A 19,992-nucleotide genomic window follows, 5' to 3' on the forward strand; every position below is an offset into this window, starting at 1 on the left:
ACAGCTAGCCCTCCTATGGCAACTCACATCATACTAAGGCCCCACATGCTCTATACATTTAAAGCAGGATCATGCCACTTTAAGCAGTCATAGCTTCCTCCATTAAACAGTCATGGCTTCCTCCAAGGAATCCTGGGAAGCATACTTTGTTAAGGGGGCTGGGAGTTGTTAGGAGACCTTGTTCCCCTCACAGTGCTACAATGCCCAGAGTTTCCTGGGAAGAGGGATTGATTGTTAAACCACTCCGGGAACTGCAGCTTTGTGGGGAGAACAGGGGGTCTCTTAACAACTCTCAACCCTCTTAACAAACTGCAGTTCCCAGGATTCTTTGGGGGCAGCCATGACTGTTTAAAGTGGTATGATACTTTAAGTGTCTAGGCTTTAAATATATAGTGCAGATGGGGCCTTAAGAGTGAGAACGTTTTGGATTCTTTTCTAATTGATGCAATTACATTCAGGAAGCTGATTGCAGCACCTTTGTACCACATTTTTCATTTGTACAGTGTAATATAACCACAGACACACCCAGAGTACTGTGGTTAATCTGACTGATGGGACTGCTTAACAACTCTTTAGTCACTTCTAGCCTTATGGTTCTATTTCTGTAAAGGAAATAGGCTCAAACAAGCACTCAGGAACTGCCTGAACCCCACACCTCCTCTTCCACTATCCAGGTAACCAGACTTTCCAGTCTAACCTGTGAATCCTGCTCCCTGCATTTCTGGCTAATTTCCACCTGGCCTGGAAGGGTGGGGCCCTGTCTCTCTCCAGCTACAAAAGCAGCAACTGCTGAAGGGGCCAGAGACCATCTACCTGTGTGAGTTTCTGCAAGACCTGCTCCCTGCATTTCTGGCTAATTTCCACCTGGCCTGGAAGGGTGGGGCCTTGTCTCTCTCCAGCTACAAAAACAGCAACTGCTGAAGGGGCCAGAGACCATCTACCTGTGTGAGTTTCTGCAAGACCTGCTCCCTGCATTTCTGGCTAATTTCCACCTGGCCTGGAAGGGTGGGGCCCTGTCTCTCTCCAGCTACAAAAGCAGCAACTGCTGAAGGGGCCAGAGACCATCTACCTGTGTGAGTTTCTGCAAGACCTGCTCCCTGCATTTCTGGCTGATTTCCACCTGGCCTGGAAGGGCGGGGCCCTGTCTCTCTCCAGCTACAAAAACAGCAACTGCTGAAGGGGCCAGAGACCGTGTGTGTGTGTGTGTGTATGTGTGCGTGAACCTGCTGCTCGGGATGTCTATAGACTACTGGGGTTAGTTGTTTTTTAGTTGTTTTGGGGGTCAAGATTTAATTTTGGAGATTCATTTTTGCTGTTATTTGGACTACAGCATATTTTTGTTAGACATTGTTGTGCAGTGTGTGGGGATTGCTTAATTGTATATTTATTGAGATGTTTTCATTAGTTTGTTGTTTATTATTATTGTTTGGCTACTTATATACTGTGTATATTTATATTTCTTTGTTGTATTATTTCTCTGTTGTACACCGCCCAGAGAGCTATGCTAGTCGGGCGGTATAGAAATTTAACTAATAATAATAATAATAATAATCCCAGTGCAACTATCAGCCTGCCGTACATAGATATATGACACAGGCAACCTGACAAGGCCTCTGAGTCACACAGAGCCCAGGGAGATAAATTACAACCCATTCCAATCTCTAATTGGGAGAGAGATTCACACAATTTTCCTTTCCAGATTAACACCTAGAAGAAAAAGAAAAATAGAGAGGGGAGGAATTGGGGTGAGATCATGGAAGAAGGTATAGGAGAAAGCCATTGCAGTGTAGTGGCTAGCATGTCAGAGTAGGATTGGGGAGACCCAGGTTCAAATCTCCACTCTGCTTTGAAACTTACTGGGTGATCTTGGGCTAGTTGTTTTCTTAGCCTGACCTACCTCACAGGGTTGTTGCTGTGAGGGTAAAATCTTGGGGAATCATATGCACTGCCCCAAGATCCTTGGGGAAAGGGAGAGATAAAGGCATAAACAAATTTAATAAATAAAACACAGAGTGGCCAGGGGAGGGAATAAAGAGGGATAGGAGCAGAGGCTGGAACCTTCATTTCCTCCCTACCAATTGTGAAATTTCACAGGCCTTCTGCTAGTAATATAAACCTTGTGTTTGCATATCTTGTAGCATGTGTGGCATATACCATAATGACAAAGAGGTGTGATGTATATTACAGATTGCTTTGCTTCCGTGCCAAGGAGCCTTTTCTCAAATCCCAAACTGTAAGCCCTTTTGAAAGCCCACCAGCTACAGAATTAAGCCTCTGCATGAAATATTATAACACCCACCTCCTGCATTCGTGCCCGGAATTCTAGGCCCCTGTTGAGCCTCAGCTAAACCAGAATGGACAGGGAAGGGGAAGGCATGAGTTTCAGGCACCTCCGCCGCCAGAGGAAGCAGAGTTGGGAATTGTTGAGTCTGGACAGGACCTTGCGGGTGGGGGTCAGCCTGCACACCAGCCAATTCCCACGGTTACCGCACTCTCAGAGGAACAGAGAGCGCCGCCCACAGCTGTTGCAGAAGACTTGTGGGGGGAAGCTCCAGAGACAGTGCCAACTCCTCCCTTGCCAAGCAGTTCCCAGGAGGATTCCAGTGTGGCACAGCCCCCGGATCTTGAGCCTGTTGCTCAGGAGCAGGTGTCTTCCGATGAGCCGTTGGAAGCACGCCCTCTGTCCCTGCGCTCCCGCCGCCACGAGAAACGGACAGGGCAAAGACAGGAATTACGTAGGAGTCAGAGATTACGTTCGAAAACGTTCCCTTCATAAGCTTGCCGCTTAAAGTGGGGAGTCGTTGAGTCAACTTCCTTCACATGCTGCAGAGCATGTCTAGAGTATAGTTAGGGACTCTAGTGAGTTAGCGCACGGTTTCCTATGAAGCGCAATGCTTTTGATGTATCCATTACTCTAATAAAACGAGATTTACTTGCACCCACACTTCAGCCTCATTCTTTCGGCTCTGGATGCGATAGCCCCCCAGACCCACCTCATTGATGAACTCCAACAGCTGCCGGAAGTCGGAAGGGCTGTCAAACAGGCCATGGACCACAATGATGGGCTTGTAAGAGGTGGTGAGGGTGAGCAGGAGGAAGACCACCAGGATACAGAATGGAGCAAGTAGCTTAATGTAGCCTCGGCGCTGCCGCATGATTCCACCAACTGGACGAGACAGAGAGAGAGAAAAAGGGATTAACATGACCCTTCCAGTGCAATTTCTCTTTCTGCTGCCTAACCTCCACCCTCTCCTTAAGAACAGCCTGCTGGACCAGGCCCATCTAGTCCACCATCACGTTCCCACAGTGGCCAACCAGATGCCCCAATGGGAAGCCCAAAAGCTGGACCTGAGCGCAACTGCATTCTCCCTTCCTGTGGTTTCTGGAAACTGATATTCAGAAGCATACTGTCTCCAACAGTGAAGGCAGAGCATAGCCATCAGAGTTAGTGGCCACTGATGGCCTTCTCCTCCATGAATTTGTCGAATCCTCTTTTAAAGCCACCCGAGTTGGCCGCCATCACTGCCTCTTGTGGGAGCGAATCCCACATTTTAACAATATGCTGTGTGAAGAAGTATTTCGTTTTGTCTCATCTGAATCTTCCAACATTCAACTTCATTGGATGCCCACGAGTTCTAGTGTTATGAGGGAGAAAAACTTTTCTCTATCCACTTCCTCTATGCGCCATGCATGATTTTCTACACTTCTGTCATGTCACTTCTTTCTCGTCTTTTCTCTAAACTGAAAAGCCCCAAATGCTGCAACTTTTCCTCACAGGGGAGCCGCTCCGTCCCCTTGACCATTTTCGTTGCCCTTTTCTGAACCTTTTCCAAGCAAGGCCCTGTCCAAGGCCCAGGAGTCGTCCCAGGAGAATGTGTCATTAGCCACATAAAAAAAGAAAAAGAAAAACTGACATGTTGCCTCCTTGCTCCACCAGCCAGCTGCAGGAATATAAGCAGAAGTTCTACCCAAAGCATTTTATTTCCATACATACACCTCTAAATCCCTCCCACTCGGAATGCAAAAAGATCAAAACCTGCACGATCTGTCAGCACTTTCATGATAATGAGATGCATGTTTCTTATGTGCACGGTTCAGGCAGCTGCATATTTTCATACAAATGAGGACGATGCTACGATCTCACACACCCAGGGCAAATCCAAATGTCTGCTATACTCTGTTCCTCTTCCATTACCTTATTAAAAAGCTCTTCCCAAGATTTAAAATTTGGCACAGAAATCTATCGCTCCATAGGAAAGAACAACCACATACAGTGTGCTCCACAATAAAGGTTTTCTAGGAAACTGTTGGAGGTTGTGATGACAGACAACCTACCCTCAGAATATCCACAATCAAGGTAGCTGAACAGCCAATATTTCACTACAGTCAAGTAAAACTGCATTCTATCAGATAAGAAAAGTTCAAGTCTGAAAGCCCAAAGAACTCAAGATTCAGTCAGGCTTTACATCCCACTCTTCCTCCAAGAAGTTCTGGGTGGCACATGTACTTCTTCCCCTCTTTCTGTTATCTTCACAACAACCCTGTGAGGTAAGTTGGGAGGGAGTGCAAATGGTCCAAAATCGCCCAGTGACCTTCATGTCTGAGTGGGAATTTGAACCTAGATCACCCAAGCCCTAGATTGGCACTCTAAACACTATACCATACTATCTTTTGAACTGAAGCAATTTAAAATTATCCACCAGGTTCCACCTCTTCCTACCAGATTTCTCAAATCCCACTGAGGGAAAGGATTTCTGAAAACCTGATAATCAACTTATATTAGGGATGCCAGGTTCATGGCCTGAGACTGATCCTGTATCTTTAGGAGAAGAGAAAGTCAGCCAAGTGCAGGTGTTCTTGCAACTCTGTAATGGGAAAAACCACAAGGTGGAATTCTCCCCCCTGCACAACTTTTAAAGATACAGAAGACCTCTTAGTTGCCAGGCCCGGTCTCCAAGAGGTCTTCTGTATCTTTAAAAGTTGTGCAGGGGGAAGGGAGAATTCCACCTTGTGGTTTTTCCCATTACAGAGCTGCAAGAACACCTGCACTTGGCCGACTTTCTCTTCTCCTAAAGACACCTGGCAACCCTAGCTTATATACACCCCTAGAATTTCCTGAAATACTGTGATTGTAAAACTGTCAGAACAAGGGCTTTCACACCACAAGGGATGAGGAATCCGTGGCCCTCCGGACGTTATAAGACTGCATCTCCCATCACTCCTGACCACTGAGCATGCTCATGGGAGCTGGAATCCAACAACACCTGGAGGGTTGCAGGTTCCCCGCCCTTGTGCTAATGCTGGGTCCCCAACACCACTGATACACCCTTGGCACCTGCCAGGCCCCCTGCCCCTCCCATTTTTAATTGAGGGGGGTTGCGGGTTTTGTGTGTTTTTTCTTTTAGGTGGTTGTTTGGCAGGGGGAGTTCTCTATTTTAGGGTGTTTGTGTTTAATTTGATTTTGGGGTGGGTGCATGTGTTTTGCCTGCTTGGGGGGGGGGAGGTTCTGAGCATCACCAGATTTTCTTCTGTGAAATGGGTGTTTTGTGATGCCATCTACAGTTTCTTAAGATTTCCAAATGTGCCCTTGGGCCCAAAAAGGTTGGAGACTCCCTGCTCTAATCAATCTCCGGAGGGAAAGATTGCCCCATGCTTGATAAAGCAAAAACAATAGCAGCAGCACATCTCCCAACACATCTGAGATCCAGAAATTACCTTCCAACTGGACCCGTCTTGCACATGCAAACTTTCATCTTTAACAGAACCCTTCATCTGGTGGAATCAAGCAGTAGCAGACTGCCAGGTGTGTGTGAGAAAAGCATGCTAGGTTTCCAGAGACATTTGCACCACTGATGAATTATTTTTCAAAGCAAAAAACAAGTGCCTTGACAAGCTTAGACTATTTGCAAAACGAGGCTACAAAGAACTGAAAACATTTGTATTTTATCACCAGCACCAGCACCGAGCACCCACAAGTGGAGCATTACAGTCAGTTGCAATGTTCTATAAACTCCCAGCCTGGATTACAAATTCCCAGTCATACCTTTTAAATTCATTGCATAGATTTGTTTTCCCCAAAAACGTCAAAAAAGGAGTGCTTACACCAAGGGGGGGGAGGAGCATTATTTTTTATTCTATAACTCCCCACTTTTCCTCCAAGGCACATACTTACCTCCACATGATTTTATCATCACAACAATCCTTTGAGGTAGGTTAAGCAGACAGAGAATTACTGGCCCAAGGTCATCTAGTGAGCTTGATAGGTGAGTGGGGTTCTGAACCTGGCTCTCCCTAGTCCTAATTTAATATGCTAAGTATTATGCTTCTCCACCCTTCATTTTTGTCCGTGATCACAGATGCCATGAGAGTGGTTTTGGTGCCTTCTAGATTTTGGCTGGGGCTGATGGGAGTTGTAGTCCAAAAAGAACTGGAGGTCACCAGGTTTGCAAAGGCTGTAGTGGGGAAACTGGAAGTGTAATACACTTGCATTAGAAGTATTAGTATTACATTATTTTGTATAGTTGAATTCTTTATCTTTTTTATTCTGAGTTCTAATTTGACAATCATGTAATGAATTATAAGTATATGTATATTAAATATATTTATCTATTTACTGGGTATTTACTTACATTTATTTATATCTATTATTTGTATCTCTATCATATCTAGGGATGGAAAGATCAGTCAATTTCAGTTTTCTCATTTTCCCACTGTTAAATTCAGCTGACATTTCTGCAACAATTTGCAGGTTTTTTTCTTTTTTAAAAAAGCTCATGAAAATCCTCCAGAATTTTAGTGCAAATTTCTCCTAATAAACACATTTTTGTAGGCAGTTTTGAGTAACGTACACATTTTTGCAAGTCATCTCTTGTCATATAATGCATTTTTGCATGCTATTTTTCACTCATACACTGTATTCACTTCTAGGCACGCTTTCCCCTAATGTATACAGTATTGTAAACACTGTTCGGTTGGGTGAACTGCATCAACTGTGAATTTCGAAGGATGGCTGTGTTTCAGTTCTCATATTGTTTCGGAAGTTGCAAACTTGATATATTCAGCTTGAAATGCAAACTGAATCAAAATTCTCACCCATCCCTAATCGTATCTACTCATTTTTTGGTAGCTATTGTATAACAGCTGTATAATGTGCCAACGTGGGTTCCTTCAGGAGGAAAGGCAGGATACCGATTTAATGAATAAATGAATAAATGAATAACTTACTATTCCACAACAATGGAAAAAATAAGTGGGTAAAGTGTCAGGCCCTGATCCAATATATAATATCAATGTCTAGAGTAGGCAGTCATTTTAACGACTGCTTTGTATACTTTTTGTGTTTTTATGTTGCTTTACACTGCCCTGATGTTTTGCAAAAAGGCTATATATACTTTTATAAATAAAGTATATATATATAGTGGCTGGCCAAGGCCAGCCATAGGCAGCAAACAAAAGAACAGGCATGTTGGATCAGGCCAAAAGCACATCTAGTCCAACATCCTGTTCTCAAGGATGCCCTTGGGAAGTTCGCAAGCAGGACCTGAGTGCAAAAGCACCCTTCCCACTTGGGATTCACAGCATCTGGCATTTAGAGGAGGAACACAGCTGTCATGGCAAGGATTCACCGATAGTGTTATTCTCCATTAATCTGTGTGAACCACTATTATCATCATCATCATCTATTAAATTTATATCACACCTTTTCTCCAGTAGGAGCCCAGGGGAGCAAACACTAAAAACACTAAAGCATACTTTAAAATATATTAAAATATATTAAAACAACACATCTTTAAAAACATATTTTTTAAAAAGTTTTAAAACATCTTACAAAGCAATTCCAACACAAACGCGGACTAGGATAACGTCTCTACTTAAAAGGCTTGCTGAAAGAGGAAGGTCTTCAGTAGGCACCGAAAAGATAACAGAGATGGTGCCTGCCTAATATTTTAAGGCCATCCACATTAGTGGCTGTCGCTGCATCTTGTGGTAGCTAATTCTACATGTCAGTGGGGCAGTGGAATTCGCTCCAGGTTTTACTCTGAACTTTCAAGGAGCTGTCCAAGGTGCTGAAGCACCTTGAAAATTCAGACTTTCCAATGCCCCAGATGAAGCCTTATCAATCAGTTTTGCAGTGGGGCAAAGGGACAGAAAACAAGAAACTGAACCCATCTCTCCCCCCCCCGAAAACCAAGCACTGGAATGTCACTTTTTTTAAAAAAAGAAAAGTCCCCTAAAGTGCAGTCCAGGCTGTCAAATGGGGACAATTAACTGCACCAACAGGCCTGTTTCCCAATCCGGCTACGAATTTTTACCTGCTGAGGAACTCCTAGCCACACTGGCATGTCAGAACAGAGAATCCTAGGTTCAAATCCCCACTTAGCCATGAAGCGCACTGGGCACCCTTGAGCCTATCACCTTCTCCTTTTTTTATTTATTTTATTATTTCAACATTACAATTCATAACAAATTATTTTTTTTTAAAAAAAGGAAAAGGAAAAAATTGAAAAGGAAAAAGAAATGAACAAGGAGAACTAAGTGAAATTAATCTGCAAACTATAATTTACAATCAGGAGCGATTCCATGTACATAACAGATTTTTCATCTTATTCATTTAGAACATTATAGGTGTGCCAAATTATCTTACCAATTTATCCCATGCATTCAGGGAATCAGACTTTACAATTGATTATCTGACCTCAATTCTTTTTCCTTTTTCCATTTCCTGTTACCACAAATTTCTATTCACCTGTACCATATTTCTACATAGACCAAGGGTATTGGGTACCTGTGTGTATCATCCTTTGTATAAGAAATAAAGTCCTGCCATATTGCTAAAAATTGATCTTGTGTAGTTTGTTCCCTAAATACCCTCAGCTTGAGTGATATTTTCTCCAGCCGGGCTAGTTGCCAGACCTTCTTATACCAGCATTCTAAACTATGCAGGTTGAATACCTTCCAATGCTATCAATGCCCTTGCAGCTGTCATAAATGAGTGAGCAGCTCTCTGTTTTTTTTATCTATCAGCACTGATGAACAGATTCAAAAGGGCCAAATAAGGAGAGGCAAACATATTTTTGTTAGATTACTAATGAAATTTCTGAAAAGACCTTCCCCCAAAAGGCTTTTACTTTTATACATTCCCACCACATGTGGTTCCAGGTGCCAATCTTTTGGCATCCTCGCCACCACATGGGGGAGGATCCTGGATGTATAAATGAGAGCTGTCAGGGAGTTAAGTGTCGCCATGTGTTAATTTTAGCGAGAGCTCCTTTGTTTGTGATAAAAGAGATTTATATGGTGATTTCATCCAGAGTTTGATCCAATCTTCATCTATTTCCATTTCCCAATTAGATTCCCACCATTCTGTCTGGCAATCATTTGACTGTAGTACACTTATAAGTGTTTACAAAATCTAGAAATAAATCCTGATTCCAATGTTAAAGTCCTTGTTATAATTTTCTCAGATATAGTTAACTATCTCTTAGCTTTCCTTTTAGTTTCCAAATTTAGGAGGAACGATTGAAGTTGGCATCCTAATAACCATGAGAATGGGATATTTCCTAGCTTATTTTTCAACATGTCTAATGATATCGGTGCCCCATTAGTATTTCAAAAGTCTATTAATTGACATTTCAGGCTTTCCATGGTTGTAGATTATATGGCCACCCCTTATTTCTGAACCCCTTCTTGCAGCCTAACTCATGTACAGGGTTGGATCAAGAAAAATAAGGGGAGAAGAAAGAGATGCATGTATGCTGTCCAGGAGGGGCAGCAGAATATAAAGATAAATCAAACAAATAAATGCAATTTTTGAACAAGTGCAAGACTTAAAAGTTGAGGCCTGGTGCTCAGAACCCATGCTGAAGATAAACAATAAAAATTCACCTGAGCATGTGCAAAATCCCTCACCACTGACTAGTAGTCCCAAACTATCCGGTACCTGGTTAGGGAAGGCTGTTATAGAGGAAGCTTCCATGACAAAGGCTGAAATTTCTCAGCCGGGGGGGGGACCTCTGGCCTTCCTATCAGCCCCAGCCAGCATAGTCAATGGCCAGGGATGGGAGTTGTAGTCCAACAACATCTGGAGGGTCACAGGTTCCCCATCTCTGCTGTAGCAAGCCTGGATTTCTATCACCTCTTACATCAACAATTAAAGCACTGGTGCAGGAAGCAGCTGAGTCTCTCAGTAGTGTAGGCAGATGGCTCCAGAGCTACGATCAACACCCTACTGGAGTTGAAAGGACTGGATTGCTTTGCTTCAGAGGCCAAGGCGGAAGGAGGCAGACCAGATCCCAGCCCTTCGTTAACTCTGAACTCTTACCTGGCTCAAGGCTACGTACGTGGCACACTCCCAAGCCCTGGACTGCTTGCTCAGAGATGCCTCGCCTCAATAGCTCAAGAACATGCACTTGGCCACCTTCTCAGATCCTTGGGATTATGAGGCCTTCTTCTGGCCCTGCCTACTCCTTTCAGCTAATAGCAATGCAAGGAGGTGAGGAAAGAAGCTCCTTCAGTTGTTTATCCCATGCAGGATTCTACTAGAGATGAGCAATGAGGACCAGGGAAGGTAGAATGGCATCTGCAAGTCAATTTTCTAACTCATGATACCAGTATTGTAGCAGTTAGTGTATTGAACCCTGGTCTCTCCCAGGTCCAGATCCCCACTTGGGCACGACGCTCACTGAGTGACCTTGGGATAGTCACTGCCTCTTAGCCTAACCTACCTCACAGGGTTGTTGTGAGGATAAAACAGGGAGGAGGAGAACTACGTATGTCACCTTGAGCTCCTTGGAGAAAGGTGGAATATAATAAAACAATTAATAAATTAAGACCAGCTGAGGTGGGTAGGTCCAAAAGAGGTCCAAAAGAGACCCCAAGGTCTCATTCCTGGTCAGTCACCGCCAGTTCAGACCCCATGATCACATAGGTGAAATCAAGATTTTTTGCCAGCTCATTATTCTGTGACTGTCAGCTGATCCTAATAAACTGAACTCTCCTTGGGGGTGTAGGACTCTTCTGGGTGGAAGATGGGAGAGGTTTGTTTAATTTTTGGGGGGGAGGGCTTTTTTGTTGCAGTTGACTGACATTCCTGACGTATGTCTAATATGCCACATATGGCGGCAGCTTCTAGTGATAGTTCTGGTTTAATTTGTTCTAACACCCTATTATTTGTCTTTTTTGCGATCCTCAGTATCCACAAAACTCTCCTCCAACACCACATTTCAAATGAGTTGATTCTTCTCTTACCCACTTTTTTATTTGGCTAATTCATAACGTGTTTTGAAAACTTCTCAATATGAAGCTTTTCTGGGAATAAAGGTGCAATGCTAATTCCACATACCTGGGAACTAACCCCACTGAATTCAGTAGGACTTACTTTTGAGTAGACATGGCTAGGATCGTGCTGAAAATCAATGGGACGTTTGAATGAACATAGAAAAGGACTGTGTTATAAATCTTTCTCTCCCCCTCCAATCTTTTTTAAAGCAGTTAAGTTTAATTAGGTGTCACTGCTTTTATTTGGCAGGAAACTAATACTTATTTTAAACAAATGTTCTGCAATGGCCAACTGGTCTTGACAAACTATTATATGGGCTATTTTACATCTTCAGTGTGTTTGTATATGGAATAGTTCCAACAACCCTGTGAGGTAGGGTTGGAAACCAAGGCAGCTCACAACAAGAAATAAAGCCATTTAAAATCCAGTAACCATAAAACAAGTATAAAACAGTTGCAAAAAGCTTAAAGTGGCATGATTCTGACTTTTGGATTTGGTGAGTGAAGTTCCGTATAACTCAACTGCAGTTCTATGCATGCTTCCCTGTGTGAGTAAGCTTCATTGAATGCAGTGGGACTTGCTTCTGAGTAAACATGCATAGATTTGCACTATTAACATATTTACAGGTTGTGTAAATAATAAACATCTTTGACATTCATGCCTATATAAATATTTCTTCATACTATGTCTTCATATGTATCTGACTTCACACTATGGTTGTAAATTATTTACAAATTATTATTTCCTCTACATTTTAAGTGTGCCCTTCTTGTTTGTGGTGATCATGGTCCCCCCTCTGTTGTTTTCACCTTAAGGGGCAGATTAGGCTGAGAGATGGTGCATAGCCCATGGTCACCAAGTAAACTTTGTAGCTTATTTCCATTTTAAAATTGATTGAAAATGATTTATATGCAGGCAAAGTTTATGCCTGTAGGATGCACACCTTAATGTGGTGGTGGGGGGGGTTGAGAGTGTTGAAGAAGCTGAGAGCAATGCCGTCAGGAGTCTAGACCAAGAGCCGAGACTCCTAGCAGGGGCACCCAAGGCAGAATGGTCAAAGCTGAGACACCAGACTAAGATGCATCCAAACTCAGAGGAAGGCAATGGTAAAGCACCTCTGAATACCTCTTACCACAAAAACCCTATGAATAGGCTATCCAAAATGTAACACGAGATAGTGCTGGAAGATGAGACCCCCAGGTCAGAAGGCACTCACCGAGCTACTGGGGAAGAACAAAGGACAAGTATGAGTAGCGCTGTGACTAATGACGCAGCTGGGTCAAAGCCGAAAGGCAGCCCAGAGGCTGATGCGCACAGATGCGAAAGGAGAGTCTGGAGTTGTATGACGTACACAATAGGAACATGGAATGTAAGAAGCATGAACCAGGAAAAGTTAGAAATTGTCAAGCATAATCAACTTGAAGGTATGTAACAACAAAGTTTATGAAGTAACGCAGATCCACATAATACGTTTAAAGCACATCCAACTTGCATTTAGGGTGCATGACCTTTCCCCCAAAATTCTGGGTAGTGTAGTTTCCCCCTCTCAGGTATAGTTCCCACCATCCTTAACAAACTACAGTTCCCATTATTCTATAGTAGGATTCATGTGCTTCAAATGTTGCTTTTTAATATGTTTTAAACCTTTTTTTTACACAATATGTTTCTAACCTTTTTTTAAAAGATGTCTTGAAAGCTTTAAAAAAATGTTTTTAAAGATGTTTTGTTTTAATGTATTTTAAAGTCACTGCCTCTCAGCCTCATGAAAACCCTATTCATAGGGTTGCCATAAGTCAGAATCGACTTGAAGGCAGTACACATAGTGTTTTTAGTGCTTTTGTTTGCCGCCCTGGGCTCCTACTGGGAGGAAGGGCAGGATATAAATAAAATAATAAATAAATAAAATGTATGCTGAATGTGCTTTAAATGCATTGTGTGGATCTGCCCTAGAATGCTGTGCATTCATTAGTGAATTGAAAAGAACAATTTTAAAAGATACTTTTTAAAACAGGGATGTAGCTCAGTGGCAGGGCACATGCTTTGCATGCGAAGGTCCAAAATTCAGTCTCTGGAAGAGACTATTGCCTGGAATCCTGGAGAACCAATACTAGTCCATGCCATCAGTACTGAGCTAGATAGTACCAAATGGACTCAGTCAGTATAAGGCAGATTCCTTTGTTCCTAAAGGAGGAAAGAGACCCAAGGGCCACAGCTTTAAAAACATCTTAAAAAGTAATTCCAACACAGACTGAGATAAGGTCTTTACTTAAAATGCTTGTTGAAAGAGGAAGGCCTTCAGTAGGCACCAAAAAGATAATGAAAGACAGTACCTGTCTAATGGGATGGAAATTCCAAAGGGTAGGTGCCGTTGCACTAAAGGTCAGCTTCCTATGTTGTGCAGAATGGACCTCTTGATAAGATGATATCTGCAGGAGGCCCTCACCTGCAGAACATAGTGATCGACTGTTATGTATCCAAAACAGCACTTGAGTGTAGTTGTCGAGGGTCCCAGGGAGACTTACAGCCATTGCATTTTGGGGAGCCAGATCCCAGCAGGGTCCCTATGTCTCCAGCGTCCTGCGAGCCAATCAGCATGAAAAGGGTATGCATTAACCACTGAGTGTTGATTGCAAGCTTTTATTAGTTCCTATTTCAAAAAGCCAAGGGCAAGTTGTGCAGAGCAAGAATTCTGTAATTGCAGAAGAAGAGACAGGGAATCCTAATGATAGCACCCCATCTGCCTTATTAAGCAGTTTGGTGGTAGCAGCAGGAGATAAATGTGTAGACAGTGAATTCAGGAATTCAAGCAGTATCTCTGACAGTGAGAAAGGACAGTCAAATGGTGACACTGATAGAGAAGCAGAATGCAGTTTTCAAGTCTGGCCAGATTATTCTATAATCTTAGAATGGGGTATGGCTGTGACTATCAGGAAAGGGCCCTTGCACTTCTGAATTTGCCATTACACTCCTGAACAGCAGCATCCATACACATAAGGGGAGGTATCATTGGACAGTGATGGGGAATCTCAAGCTTTGAGGATGTACAGAAGCTGGAACCCCTCTTCTCCCGCCTTCTCCGGTCAACAGCCCAATGAAGACTGAGTATGCTGAATGGCCATGGAATGCAGACTGTTGATGGGAATAATTGGGAGTGGAAAAGTGAAATGGACATGGACTGCCTTCAAGTCAATCCTGATTTACGGCACCCCTATGAATAGGGTGTCCATGGTAAGCGGTATTCAGAGGAGGTTTACCATTGCCTCCCTCTGAGGCTAGTCCTTCCCAGCTTGCCACAGATGCACAAGCCAGCCACTTCCTTGTCTGCAACTGCCAGCTGGAGGCAACTGGGCTCCTTGGGACCATTCAGCTTGCCCATGGCTGCACAGGTGGCAGGGTACGTAACCCCTGAGCCACTCACTGTGGGGGTGATCTTTAGCTGGCCCTTGACACCCAGGAGACATGAGCGGGGATTTGAACTCACAGACTCTGGATTCCCAGCCAGGGTCTCCTCCCCACTGTGCTATACCAGCTGTCTAGTGGAAAAGTAGAGGAGGAGAAAGGATGGAATGGAGTGCTTTACAAGAAAATAAATATCAGCCCCCACAAAAACAGAATAAAATGGGCAGTCATGTGACTGTTGCACCCACTTATAAAATCACAGAACAGTACAGTTGGAAGGGGCCTGTAAGACCATCAAGTCTAACCCCGTGCTCAATGCAGGATTCTACTTGCATGACCATTTCACCGGGTGCCCTCTACTTCTATAATTATGTGAGAAGTTTACCTGGTCACCGCATGCCTTTTTCCAGATTTCTATCATCATTTAATTGCTGGGAGTATTTAGTTGTCTTCAGGGTTCTTGTAAGGGTTTTATTTCCTTCTGGCTAGGGATTGTACAGCAGTTTTAACTGCAGGCTGAATCACCTAGGTTAACAATGTCATGTCTGACCTGATGCCAGCTAAAAAAAAACCCTCAACAGTTAAAAGGGAACAGGAGAGGAAGCTCTCTATATCTCGTGGAGGACTTGCTACTGAGTCCAAGATGGCAAACGGGTGGTAGAACAGAATCTGATGCCTCCTGTGTTGAAGCAGAACAGGTTTCCCTCTGAAACTAGGTCAGGGATGGGGAACTTCCAAGTTTTTGTTGGACTGCCATCAGCCTCAGCTACCAGGTCCATTCGTCGGGGATGATGGGAGTTGTAGTCCAACAACATTTGGAGGACTAGAATTTTCCCACCCCTGCCTCATGTTGTCAGAAGGTTGATGTTTTCACGGGGCCAATCAAGATATTAGACTTCTGCACTCAGGCCTGATATTCAGCCCAAACATGCTAGAATGCAGATAAACACCCTCTTTTTCAATACGAATTGTCTTCGTTATGTACAAAGGAAGAGAAGGAGGGGTTGCCCCACCTTGCAGCTTGCTGTACTCTTGAGGTGGTGGAATGGAGTGAACCACTTTAAAGCACTGTTGGGTAACCATATTTCTGGGTGCTCCGCTATGTAAAGCAAACTCGCACCTACCGGCATGTCTCTCTATACTATAATTGCACTAAATTGTTGTCATGCTGTTCTCCAATGTCTTAAAGGCAGGGACAGGGCAGGGATTTAAGAGTGGCAGCTAAAAATGAATGAGAGAGCCAGCCAGTGCTTTGGTCTGACCCTGGTTGTTCCTCTGCCTTGCTCCCCTGCCACTGACCACCCTTTGCCCAGTGAAGGCAGGAAAGGTGCTCTGTGCATGTTCAGGAGAGCCTCTTTTGTGCACAGGAAGCCTGACCAGCCACTGGAGCAGAATGAGTTCAGGTGGAGCTGGTGTGGGATGGGCGAGCAGAGTGAGCGGGGGGGGGGGAAGCAGGATTCCCTAGTAAGTGGGAAACTAGCACAGAGTTGCAAAAGGGCTGGGAAATGATCTGGACTTCTGTGCTATTTGAAGCAGTTTTCCCCCAATACACTAAACAGAACAGACTGAACATGAACCTGTCTCTGATTTTTCTCCAATTATGGACATATTAAAAGGTCAGAGTCCCCTATTATTGAAGGGGAAGGTTCAATTATATTTATGCAGGTTTATTATCCCAGGGCAGTAAAGAACTTCCATGGCTGAAGAAAGACTTTTTCATTTGTGAATGAGCTTTGTGAATTCATTTGTTGTAATGGAAGATGCTTCTTTAACCACTGAAGGGAGTTTTCTAATGGGGGAGTAGGCTAGATGTTTGTTTTTATGTCCCGCCTTTCAAAATATTTTATCCCCCTCCCAAGACAAGCCTTGCAAGATAAGCACTAAAATCAAATTGTTTTTCTCCCTAACTTTGTGTGTTTATCAAATAATTTTTTATCCTGTCTTTCAGCCTCCTATATACTCTCCCCTCACCCTTCCTAGGGAGCTCACAGTCCTAACTTAATGCAAATTAAAATAAATCAAAACAAAGAGCACTAAAAACTAGAGGCCACAGATGGGTGCTGGTTCTTTATCTGCAGGGACTGTTTACATGTGGGAAGCACTCAGAGATGGCACTAGGGTTGCCAGGTCAGAAGCATCCCAAACCCTGAGATTTCAGGGGCAGAGCCCTAGTAATGTCATTAAGTATGATATGCTAAGCATCAACCACAGTTGCTTGGAGCATACCACTCAAAACAAAATTATCCAACTGGAAATTAAGACAGAAATCTTAGCTAAATGAGGGTGTTCCCAGGTCCAGCTGAAGTGATGTGAACTTTCTTTGTCACTTGTTTAGACAGCCTGGGTGGGGATCATTTAATCTAGCCTACTTGCTTCTAGCAAGAAGGGTTTAAGTGCCCGCAGGCCAGGACAGTCACCAGAAGGCCACTGTAGGAAGAAGGGAGCCTAGTGTTGTGGAGATGTTAGATGGGAGCACTCAGGAGTAAAGATGGATGCCCCAGAAGGCTGCAATTCTAAACACATTTACTAAGGGACTAAGCCCCACATAACTCAACAGGACTTACTTCTGAGTAGATATGGTTAGGATTGTGCTGTTGGTAAGGCTTGACTAGGGATCCTCTGCAAAGATATTGATATCAAAGAGGGTTGTCAACCCCCTGACTGGAATGCCCTGCCTGCCTTTTAACATGGCTGCTCCAAATTTCTTTGCAGACTTGACCCTTCATTGCAGAGAGAGGTTTGGGAAATGAGTAAGAATTAAGAAGATTCTCTACCCTTTCCTGCCTATCCTGTGGGCTGCTATAAACTCACTATGACAGCCAACCCAATTCCAGTGAGTAATAATTGACAGAAAACACACATTGTTTGTCTACCTTCATAGGCAATAGCTTGGGAACAACAGCAGTTGAAGTCACACTTCCCGGTATGTGAATTCTCTTTTATCACTATTGGGCAAGAAACAAACCATCATGCAAACAAGATACATCATCAGTGGGTTTAAGGGGGTGGATCTGAGCGCATTGAACCATTGTTACTGCTTTTATGGATGTAAGGGAGTGAGGTCAGAGGTAAATGAAATGCAAACAGAAAAAGAAAAACATATTGACATTAGGCATATGCCTTCATTGTACTCTTTTTGACACCTGCGAAAAACATTTTTTGTTTAAGCAAGCCTACCTAGGCATGTAGAAGCTATTATGTTTTTAATCTGTTTTAACTCATTGTTGGTTTTACTATTTTGAATGTTTTTAAATACCTGTCTTTAACTGTTTTTGCCAGTAATTTTATTGTTTTAATTCCTTCTGTAAACCACTTTGAGGTTTTTTACAATAATGTGGTATATAAATGTTGTAAGTAAAATACATAAATAAATTTCAGAGTCACTGTGGCCCTTGGGTCTCTAACCTTTTTCAGGAACAAAGGAATCTGCCTTATACCAACTCAGGCCATTTGGTACCATCTAGCTCAGTACTGATGACATGGACTAGCATTGGTTCTCCAGGATTCCAGGCAATAGTCTTTTCCAGATATTGGATTTTGGACCTTTGCATGCAAAGCATGTGCCCTACCACTGAGATACAACCCTTCCCGTTTAAAAATTATCTTTTAAAATTTCTCTTTTCAATTCACTAGTGAATGTACAACATAGCTAGGGCGGATCCACACCATGCATTTAAAACACATTCAACATACATTTGAAGCACATGAATCCCACCACAGAATCATGGGAACTGTAGTTTAAAGGTGATGGGAACCATAACTGTGAGGGGGAAACCACAGTTCCCAGGATCCTTTGGGGGAAGTCATGTGCTTTGAATGCAGTTGAATGTGCTTTAAATGTATTATGTGGATCTTCATTACTTCATAAACTTTGACAGCAAATAAATCATTTTAATTGTTTTTTAAAATAGAAATCAGCTACAAAGTTTACTTGGTGACCATGGGCTACTCACCTTCTCTCAGCCTGATCTGCCCCTCAGGGTGAAAACAATGGAGGGGGGCCACAACCACCCCAAGGAAGAAGGGCACACTTAAAATGTAGAGGAAATAACAATGTACAATCATAGTGTGAAATTAGATAAATATTGATAGTACAAAGAAATATTTGTATAAGCATGCATGTCAAAGATGTCTAATATTTACACAACCTGTAAAGGTATTTGTAGTGCAATCCTACACATGTTTACTCAGAAGCAAGTTCCAATGTATAAAGCAGGGAAGCATGCACAGGATTGCAACCTCAAATGATAAGGAACTTCACTCACCCAACCCAAAATTCAGAATCATGCCACTTTATGCTGTTTTGCAACTGTTTTATACTTGTTTTATGGTTAATGGATTTTAAATGGATTTAATTCTTGTTTTAAGTTACCTCCTAGGGTTGTTGGAAAGATTCCATATACATACACACTGGAGATGTAAAAATACATATACCCTATGTAATAGTTTATTGTTACAATCAGTTGGTCATTACAGAACGTTTTGTTTTTAAAAAATCAGTATTAGTTTCCTACCAAATAAAAGCATTGACCTTTGGGTGAAGGACGGGTAATAAATTCTAATAATAATTAGCCCTACCTAGTTGCTTTTTAAAAAAAGGATTGGAATGGGAGGGAAAGATTTACAATACAATCCTTTGTTATGTTCACTCAAAAGTCCCATTGATTTACAGTACAATCCTAACCATGTCTACTCAAAAGTAAGCCCTACTGAATTCAATGGGGTTTAACTCCCAGGTATGTGGGATTAGCACTGCAACTTTACTCCCAGAAAAGTGGGTAATGGATTAAAATTTCATACTGGGAAGGCTTTCAAAACCGGCTATGAATTAGACAAATAAACTGCCCTCTTCAACAGCCTAGTAAAATTTAAACTTGTTTGACTCCTTATAATTAGAGAAGTATAAAATATTGTACACTCACTCAACTTCTGATGTGCAGACAAATAGGGAAAGGAAACTGTTTTTCAATATTTGCAATGGGTTCTAGCTGTTGCCTGGAGGTCAGCAAATGTCTTGTCAATCACAACCCTGACTTCACTTAGTGGCTAAAAACCTGAAAGGGCGGGGATGAGAGCAGCCAGTTTCTAACAGAAGTTGCAGGGTGGTGGCAGCTGATGTTTTGGTGTATATCTCTTGAACCAGACCACCTCTAGAACCTTTTTTTTAATGAAAGCTAAGAGTCTGGAGATTAAGGTGACTTACCCAGAGACCCGGAGAGGATTCCCAAAAACCGGAGTCTCCGGGCAAAAACCAAAGATCTGGCAACCCTAGGCACAAGGTTCCTCATTAAGTCCAACCAGCTTATCAATTTTGT

The 19,992-nt window shown here is 42.8% G+C and overlaps 1 protein-coding gene across 7 annotated transcripts in view; it reads right to left on the reverse strand.

Moving 5' to 3' along the window:
• Positions 1-19,992, reverse strand: part of PPT2 (palmitoyl-protein thioesterase 2) — a 62,856-nt gene that overhangs the window by 26,755 nt on the left and 16,109 nt on the right. For 5 of the 7 annotated variants that reach the window (XR_009761610.1, XM_061619491.1, XM_061619489.1 and 2 more), the window contains exon 2: positions 2,994-3,166. Coding sequence is in view for 6 of the 7 variants with exons in the window: in XM_061619491.1 (XP_061475475.1) it covers positions 2,994-3,155 (162 nt within the window). In the remaining variant the exon portion in view is untranslated. Of the gene's footprint in view, positions 1-2,993; positions 3,167-3,914; positions 3,939-10,321; positions 10,395-19,992 lie in introns of those variants that run through there. The other 2 variants (XM_061619492.1, XM_061619493.1) reach the window with 2 other exon arrangements.

Source organism: Rhineura floridana, chromosome 3, assembly GCF_030035675.1.
Source record: "Rhineura floridana isolate rRhiFlo1 chromosome 3, rRhiFlo1.hap2, whole genome shotgun sequence".
NCBI lineage: Eukaryota > Metazoa > Chordata > Lepidosauria > Squamata > Rhineuridae > Rhineura > Rhineura floridana.